General features: G+C 40.4%; 1 protein-coding gene across 1 annotated transcript; it reads right to left on the bottom strand.

Moving 5' to 3' along the window:
- Window positions 1–393: 393 nt before the first annotated feature.
- Window positions 394–8,451, bottom strand: MPHOSPH10 (M-phase phosphoprotein 10). The gene is made up of 11 exons (XM_056346225.1): window positions 8,318–8,451; window positions 6,887–7,535; window positions 5,886–6,034; window positions 5,281–5,455; window positions 4,855–4,996; window positions 4,376–4,443; window positions 3,522–3,659; window positions 3,185–3,295; window positions 2,835–2,942; window positions 2,064–2,294; window positions 394–604 (listed from the first exon to the last, which is right to left on the bottom strand). The coding sequence occupies exons 1-11, from the start codon at window positions 8,392–8,394 to the stop codon at window positions 455–457; spliced, it is 1,998 nt and encodes a 665-aa protein (XP_056202200.1). The 5' UTR covers window positions 8,395–8,451; the 3' UTR covers window positions 394–454.
- Window positions 8,452–9,102: the final 651 nt, after the last annotated feature.

A 9,102-nucleotide genomic window follows, 5' to 3' on the forward strand; every position in this document is an offset into this window, starting at 1 on the left:
GAGAAGTATCCCTTGTAAGTTAAAGGCTACCATTTGCCTAGCCTGGGTTACTGCTGGCTTACAAAGCACCTGTGTCCTCCGTGGTAATCATGATAATCACGATTGCAAAGATGCTTTCCAATTTACACCGCCAGGACACACCTTACCTCCTTCAGCTAACGCAGTTGCTCCTGCAGTACAAAAGCTAGCGACTGTAACTTCAAGAGCGTACAGTCAAAGCACAAGTATCATACACGGCTACTTATCTGCCCAGGGCAAGAAGCCTTCTTTTGGGAATAAAAAAGGCAAAGAGCATGGTAGAAAATAAAGAAGTAAAACCTTAAGGAAAGCATCTTTAAATCACCTTACAAGTTCACAGAACATTTTTTAAAAAACAACAACACCTTATTGAAATTCAGCATTCATGTAGAAACATTTTAATATATACAAGATGCCATATGTATAAAAATGTCAACTACAGTTTCAGCTTATGAACAGAGAGGGCTTTCTGCTGCTTCTGTTTCTTCTTTAATTTGTTCGCATCTTTGATTTGCATTTTTACTTGATCTTGTAGTTGAGAAAAGAAGGCCTGGGACGATTTCAAGACCTTGTCTTTACCTTCATCCTGTCAATGGACAAAATATTTGTTATAACCAAGAAGCGCATAAATAGCACCATAATACTATTTACTGGTTACTCACATATATGGCATTTGACTTTAAAAAAATTATAAATGATTTTCAAAGGATATTTTTCACTGCATTCTTACCCCACTCCTGCTATCTGAAGAAATAATGAAAGAGCACATTCACTTTCTAATTAGCATGGTAGGTAAGGACAGGCATCAAGAATAGATCTTTGCACATCATGAGCTACAGCTACATATCATTTGGTGTTCTGCTCTCATTTTGGAAAGATAAGCCCAAAGGTTTCAAGGGTTATTTTTCTTATTAGTATCTAATACTTCAAAATTTCAGAGATTTTAAACATTTAATTTATAAGGCATCATAGGTGGTACACATTTACCATTTTACAGCATGCAAAACAAAATCAATCTGATGAGATTATACAGAAGGCTCCACAATAAGAAGCAGAAAGTTAAATGGGAATATTCTATTTTGAAATGGCTTCGGTTACTCAAAGCCTAGAAAGAACTAAACAGAAACCTCATCCTCAATTATGCATGCAATTAGTCCCACTTAATCAAGTGGAACAATTCAAATGTTGGTGGGGCACTTGGTAGTGTTGGGTTAACAGCTAGACGTTATGATCTTAAAGTTTTTTTCAAAATTAAGTGATTCTATGAAATGCAGGAAATAAGAGCATAAGTCTTAGTATTTGCAGGAACACCACCTTGTGAACTTTGATATAAATAAACCAGTAGTACCTAAAGCAAACAATCATTTCTGCTTTGTGAATATATTTTGATTTAAAGCAGTTGTATCATACAGGGTTTTTTCATATTTTTGCATAACTTAACCTTAAACTGCTTACAAATTCAAATATATTTCATACTCTAAGTAAGCTTCTAAAGGTTCCAACAGCCATCTATGTATGACTTATTCAAAACTAAAGAAATAACCTCTACCTAAATACACATTTAAACAAGGGGGGTCACTGCAAAGTGCAGCCAGAGATGTAATTTTTCAGGCCTCTACACTGGCACTATGCTGTCAGGATAGTCAGCAAAATCAGGACTAAAAAAGCATTCAACACCACTATGTTGGTGTTGAGGGGAGAGCAAAGAGGGAGGGGGGAAGTATGCATCTGCCCTTTCCATGTCTTCTCCCTACCTCTTTCTTTTCAGCAGCTACATTTATCCGTTATATTTGCCCAGACATAAAGAAGCTAACAAGGTCTGGGTCGTAAGCAGATATGGTAACTGCATACAAAAGTTTTTGAGGAGACGGAGAAAGATTAGAGGATGTAGTCATGCCAAGAGGGATGGGAGGGAAACAAACACTGCAATTCTTGTGATGACATTCCCTTTCATCTCTGTAGTTCAGTAGTATCTATCCTCAGGACTTTAATGTACTTTAGCTGGGAAGCTCCAAGTGATACAGGACTACCTAAGAGAGCCTTACCTTGAGCAGAGTTGCTTTCCCTTCTTTTGTAAGCTTTTTTAATTTTGCTGCAGCAGCTTTTTTGCTAAGTTTTGTGCCTTGTTCTGGTTTCATCTTTTCAAGAAGCTTTTGACGTTTCTCCTTTTCTCTTCGCTTCATACGTTTACGAAGTTTTTTCTTTCTTTGTTCTCGCTTTTTGTCTGTGGGAGTCTTTTCTGCATCTGTTTTTACATCACCAGCTTTGTTCTTTTCCTAAAAAGGGCATGATTTCTACATCCATAAGCGTACAAAAGACAACTTCACAGTACTCAACTCTCAGCATTTCCATTATTTCAAGTGTTTAGCCAGCTGAGGGCAATGCTGCATTGAGGCAAAGGCCAAAAACTGGCAAAAGTTGCAAACTGGGATGTGTACAATTGATGGAAGGCATACTAATTGCACTTCCTTATTGTCATTTAGCTTTCCCCTTCCAAATGCCCACATACGTGTTGGGGAAATAATTACCATCACATAACAGTAAAGAACAAAACCAAAGCATAATATTATGGCCTAGCGTAGCCAAGTAAAATTAACTCTTTCGCCCTCCTTCCAGTTATTAAAAAAAACCCAAACCATACCCTTCCACTGCCCTCCAAAAACCCCAACAACCACCACCACTAAAATGCTAGGCAAGAAGGTCCACAAGGTGAGGAACCCAGGGTGGGAGGAGGCAAAGTTCTCCCCCTGATCTGGCAGACAGTACACCCTTCCATCACCAATATAGATCCTCACGTGATTTGTATTTATATTTACCTTGATCTCCTCTGGTGCCAAGAGAGCAGCATCACTAACAGCAACAGGAGCTACTTCTTCCATACTTATAGCTGGAAGGTTCGAAACAATTTTAACTTCTGGCACAGGCTAGAAATAAGGAAACATATTCAGGACTGAGCATACCAGCTCACAGCACCTTACAGCTAACTGAAGATACTAAGCATTTGGTTTTGTTTAGATGCAGTTACAGTGCATTTAATATGAAATAAGAACAAGCTTAGTAACATTCCATGTTCATTCACTTCCCATATCCCAAATATATTTTGAAGTTTCAGTTCCAAAGAGGGTGGTGGGTAAAAAAGTCAACTTTATGAAACTTAGGTACTTACTGGTTTGGGTGTGAAGTGGAAGTTACAAAGTGCATCCAGCTTCAGGAAGAGTGAATCCATCATTTCCTGAATCTCTTTGTGTTCAGGATTTTCTTCCTCTTCAGTCTTTTGCTGCATTAGTAACAGTGTTACTCTGACACCATTCAAAAAGCTATTTTACTTTAGCAAGACTGGTAACAACACAATATAAAATTCAGAGCCGTTTCACTGGTGAGCACTCAGAGAAAGACTGAAGTACTTCCACAAAGCTGAAAGCAGAGTTAGCACTGTACAAATGAACATGCAAGATTATGCGCTGCGAACTCCAAACGAGAAAGAAAGGCACTGCTTACGTTACCTGGTGAAGTTTCATGTATTCTTGCTCATAGATCTCAGCAAGACTCAGTTTACTCTTTTCATGATCCAAAGTGATACGTTTCTTGTACTCAAAAGCCTCCTCTTTTGGTTTTTCTTTTGGTTCTACATCATCCCATGCCTGAGAAAGTCATAAATTCAATGACCAAATGCAACTACAGTCAAACATCAGGTGCTACAGCTTATTTAGAACACTCTTCATGTTACTTTTCATATCTGACACATTTAACTAGTTCATGCATGTGGCTTCCCAGGAACTCATAAAGTTTCACACCTTCATTTGAAAGAATAAAAATAAACTAGTAAGACAGCTCCAGCTTGTGTGCTTATATTTAGTGGATCTGGGCAAAAACTGTGTAACAAACATGCAATTATCCTAAGTACTTCAACACTCCCCCCCCCATACATACCCACTTTTTTAATTCAACTAACAGCCTCAACAAGCTGTGGGATGGATACATATCGCCCATCAGTGGCTTTCAAGAAAAATGAAGTAAACAATTGCACTTTGATTAGTCTTCAAAACACTCAGAGCACTACAGTAATGGTATTAAGACAAAATTTACAGACTGGCATTATATTCCAAGTAAACTCCTTGATCTGCAAACTTTTTTTTTAAGTGCACCAAAAACTAGCATGTAACAGGCATGTTAAAAACAAAGCTCCTTAGAAATCTAAAGACACATTCGTCAAGGCAAAAGAATAAAACAATCATCTGCAGAAATTAAGGTAACTTTACACACCTAACATTCTAAGTTTCAAACTTATCCTTGGAATGTGCCCTGTGAATCAAGTCTATGAACAGAATAGAAAGAAACAAGTAAGAATAACATTAACCTCATCCAGTATTCTCTGTTTAATAATATCTTCAAGCTGAAAAGTCATTTCTTCTGTGATCACAGGTGCTGAGAGGAGAAAGAGAAGAATTTTAAAATTGTTTCTCCAGGTCCAGGAAGAAGTATTTTGTTTATTCTTCACAGAACAACAGAAAAAGTAAAGCTTTCACAAAAATGTAGTAACTGAAGGTGAAGCAAGTAAATAATGATTTTGTCTATCTTGAACAGACTAATCGTATTATGTAAGGCTTACGTATGACGAAATCTGCCACCTAATTAATGAACTTTCAGTTAAATTAAAAGTGAACAAAAAAATTTAGTTTCCTGTAATTTCCACCATGAAAATGCACAACCTCAAAAACACACCAAGAAGTTTAGCCTAGTGTTCTTGAATCACAAGTGCTTTCAGCAAGGTCAAAGGGAAGAAAACACAACATGGTATGCAACATGCTTTCAGGAAAGCCTTCTCTCACTACTTACGCATTCGGACTGCATGGTCAAAAAGTACTGTTTCCTCCAAAAGGCTGTTTTCAGGTCTCTTTTTTCCAGTCACTTCTCCTTTAAGCTGCCAAGGTTTCTCCTCTAACAATTCTTCTTCTAAACTTTTTATTTTTTTGCTCATCTGAAAAACACAATTTCCTAAGAAGTTTAAAACATAGAGTTCACAAGTGAACCTAAGGCAAGAAATTAGTAGTTATTTCCGGTACTTTTAACTCTTCCTCACATAAAGATGAAGGAATATATGATTGCATATATGTCTAATGTAGATAAGCTGCTTTTCCTCTTAAATTGTAAATAGCCTCTGTAATTTTCAACCTCTGAACAAATTACATCATCAATAATAACAACAATAAATATTGGCCACTGTTTCCAAGTGCTAGCAAATAAAAAAAAAACCACCATTACCTTTTCCTGTCTCTTCTCAAAAGATGACTTTATTTCACTGGGATCGATGCCCTTCTCTAATTGCATATCAGTAACAGCTTCAATTTCACTGTCATCTGGCAAACTAAAAGTAACTTTTTTAGAGGCATCTTTACTTCTCATACTCTTCACCATCATTTCGTTCATATCCTCAAACCTGTAACATAAAAATTTAATATAAAATAAAGGTTGAAAAGCCTCTATGATTTTTTTTTTACATGAAGATATTTCCGTCATTAGACATTTACCTGTTACAACTTAACTAGCAGTTGACAAATACAGTAGGCTTTCATTGAAACCTAAAGGCAGGGGACATAAGGGAAACTTCTATATATTAGAAATAAATTTCAAAAGCTGAAGTTACAGCTATTAAATTATTTGTTCAAATAAATATCAAGAGACAATACTAAAAAAATAAGTAAATAAACTACATTTTAAATAAGGTGACAATACAAACCATGAACATACAAGAGATAATGGAGAACGGCAAACCACGACCAAAGAAAGCCTGAAATTCACACTTTTCTACTTCACTTCCGTGTAAAATTACAAGGATGTTTTTAAATGCACATTATGCACATACTTACTTGGACATGCTTTCTTCATTTTGCTCTTCAATAGCACTGTCTGCTTTCTCTTCCTGATCATCTTCAGCATCACTAGCTACTAAATCATCATCGTCATGGACCAGATCAAAGAAATCTTTGTATGTCAAGTCTCTAGAACTTTTAATTGCCTAAGAAGGGGAGAGGGGAAAAAAAACCCACAAAACCAAAATAAACCAACACTGTTAAGATTGACAGAAATCTAAGGGTATCCTGCCTTTTAAAGTCTTTAGCACCTGGGAAATAGCTGTACTTATGTAACAGTATTTCAGTTTAGTGAAGCATTGATCTGTGGCAGGGCATCTTAATAAAACTAATCACTTTTACAAGTATTTAAAATATTCTACCACTTGAATTCATGTCCAATTTCAACATATACAGAAATCAAAGAGCAGTACATTTTGCCAATCACTCGCTGGAGTATGTACATCCTCCCTTATACCCCACACATGGTTCTCACTTGCTAGTGAGACTCTCTGACAATATTAAATAAAAATATTTATTTCTGAAACAATTACTCAGCAACTTAAGTTAAATCGGAGATACAAAGCCATGTCCCTGGGCAGGGGAGGGGGGGAAGATGCCAGAAGTCCTTTGCTCTGCATCAGTCCCCTTAAGTGATCCCTAGTTGCCAGATGTCAATGCTAAGACATCTTTTTCATTTGTTGGGTCACCTAATCTGCAAGGTTACTTATTTCTTGTGATATACTAACTCTTCCTTTATTCACGCAAACCCCCAAAACCCATCTAAAGGAAAACTGGAATAGCATGATGATATGTTCTTCTACACTAGGGCACTTCGCTACCAGATATTCATACCAATTACTAAAGTAAAACTTAAGTAGTAATCATTAGTCATCTCATCAAATTTAACTCGGTAGTTTCTACTCTAGAGTTCAAAAATTCATAGTCAACCTAATAGATACCAGCTACCGATTTAAAGGAAAAGAGAGATCAGAAAATTAATTTACTGATATTCTTACTTTGCCTTTAGCTTTTTCAGACTCTTCTTCCTCATCATCTGAGATGATGTCTTCAAAATAATTAATATCATCTTCCTCCTCTTCATTTTCCTTCTCTGCATGTTCTAAAAAAGCTTCCATCTCAGCCAGTTTGAAAAACTTGTCATCCACTATAGATTTTCTTCCCATTTTTTTCAGTGTGGTTTCCTTGGTTGTTTTTGTTTGTTGCTCCAGTGCTTCAATATCAAAGTCAATATCAGAATCCTCATCACTGTATTTCTCCATTATACCTTCTCTCAGTTTACTTTGCTTTTCTTTAGCTTTGGCTTTATCTTTTACATAAATATTCTTCTGTTCAGTTTCCACTTCCATTGTGTTGTCTTCCAACTCCTTGTCGCTGCTGGACTCCGCACCAGACCCATCCTCTTCCTGGTCTGAGAGAAGGCAAAGATCCTCATCCTTGGCATCCCTTTCAATGGATTTCTTGAAGAAATCCAGAACTGCATTGTTCTGGAGCTCCAATTGTTGCCAAATCTGTTCTTCATCAAAATCTTCTATCACCAGCTCTTTTAGAGGACCCCCACGAACTATATTACTTCCCAGAGCTTTATTCATATCATAGAGAGTCTTTGTTAATGCTCTGAAATCAGCAGCCAGCCCATCTTGTACACTAAGAGTAGAAAAAAGAAATTAAGAACTTTAAAAAGCACAACAATTAACATTAATTTTTTATTTTCTATTTTGCAGAATTTACCATCTTTCATTCATTATCTTAAACCTCCCATTAAGTTCACCGCATGGTCACACTTAAGTTCTTTTTGTACTTGCTTAGGTATTGTGGTGCTGCGGAATAGCATTTAGGAATATAGGAATTATAATAGGAATATAATTCCAACAATTACTGGTATTGCTTAACTTTCTACACATCTTTTTGAGTACTGCTACTACGCGTTCCTGGAAATTCTATCTATAAATAAAATTATACAATAAATGCGTAAATAATATATGATTATTAGGCCTTCCAGCTTCATTACAGGTTTGCATACAAAGCAGCAGCTGGACAGCACGTGACACCCTTCCATAGTGGCACCTTCCCACCCCCTGATCAGGTTTAAGCACTCGGGGGACTGGGGGAAGAGCACTGCACCGACCACCTCCAGCACCCAAGATACAGGCCGTGGGTGCTGCCTGCCTTCCCCCCCCCCCCCCCCCCTTTTACATTCGGGCAGCCCCCCCTAGATGTTTCTCTAGGGCTACCAACCCTTCACCACAGCTGGCTGAAGCAGACACTTCGCCCCACCACCCCCCGGCCTTTCCTAAGCCCCGAGCGCCGGCGAAAGGCGGCTGCCGCGGCCGGGCCCCGCCGTGAGCGGCACGCTTCAGCCGAAGGGGCGGCCGGCGGCACCGGGCCTCTCCCCCCGGGGCACCGGCGCTCGGGGCTCCCCGCAGTACCTGAGGAAGCGCTCGGGGCGCGCCGCGGCGGCACCCGCCACCCGGAGGCACGCCTCCAGCCCGCGGACGGCCGCCATCTTCCCACCCGCCGCGGCGCGTGCAGCAGCCCTGCCCCGCCCCCTGGCCACGCGGAGCGGTCCGGGCGCCTTCCGCGGCCGGCGCCGAGGTTCCGCGTACCGCCGTTCCGCCCCGCGCTGCTGTACGCCCACCGCCGCCTCCCCGCCCCGCTCTTCTCACAGCGCCGCCTCGTTCCTTCGCGCCGCGGCCGCTTCTCCAGGCGGGCCTGCGGGCGCCGGCACCCAGCATCGCGCAGCCACCTCCCGATGCTGCCTCCCCCTCAGGAGCGTGGTGTTGATCCAGTCTGGGATGTTCATCGGCACTGAAAAACCTGCTCTAAAGATAGTAAAGCGACAGTCATCTTCCCTCACAGTTGTGTCTCTCTGACCCAGATACAAGGGCTATTTTGGAACCACACGTTTCCAGCGGATTCTGTGAGCAAAATGCCCGACGCTACCTGGCGTCTGCGAGCTCACCGCTAGCCAGGCACATGGCCTGCCCAGGCAGTTAGCCAGCACTGCTGCTGCCCAACCGTTTTGTTACTTCAAATCACATAGTTTCCTTAAAGTTTATTTTATAAAGCCAAATTAAGCAACACACCCAGGGACCCTGGTGCAGGAGCTGCTGCGGCAGCCGGGGCAGGCGATCCGTTCCTGCCCCGCCATGCGAAGTGCCTCGGCGGTGCTGCACTGCCCCTCCTGCCTGCACAGTTTGAGGGTTTTCACTGT

Source organism: Falco biarmicus, chromosome 7, assembly GCF_023638135.1.
Source record: "Falco biarmicus isolate bFalBia1 chromosome 7, bFalBia1.pri, whole genome shotgun sequence".
NCBI classification, from domain to species: Eukaryota; Metazoa; Chordata; class Aves; order Falconiformes; family Falconidae; genus Falco; species Falco biarmicus.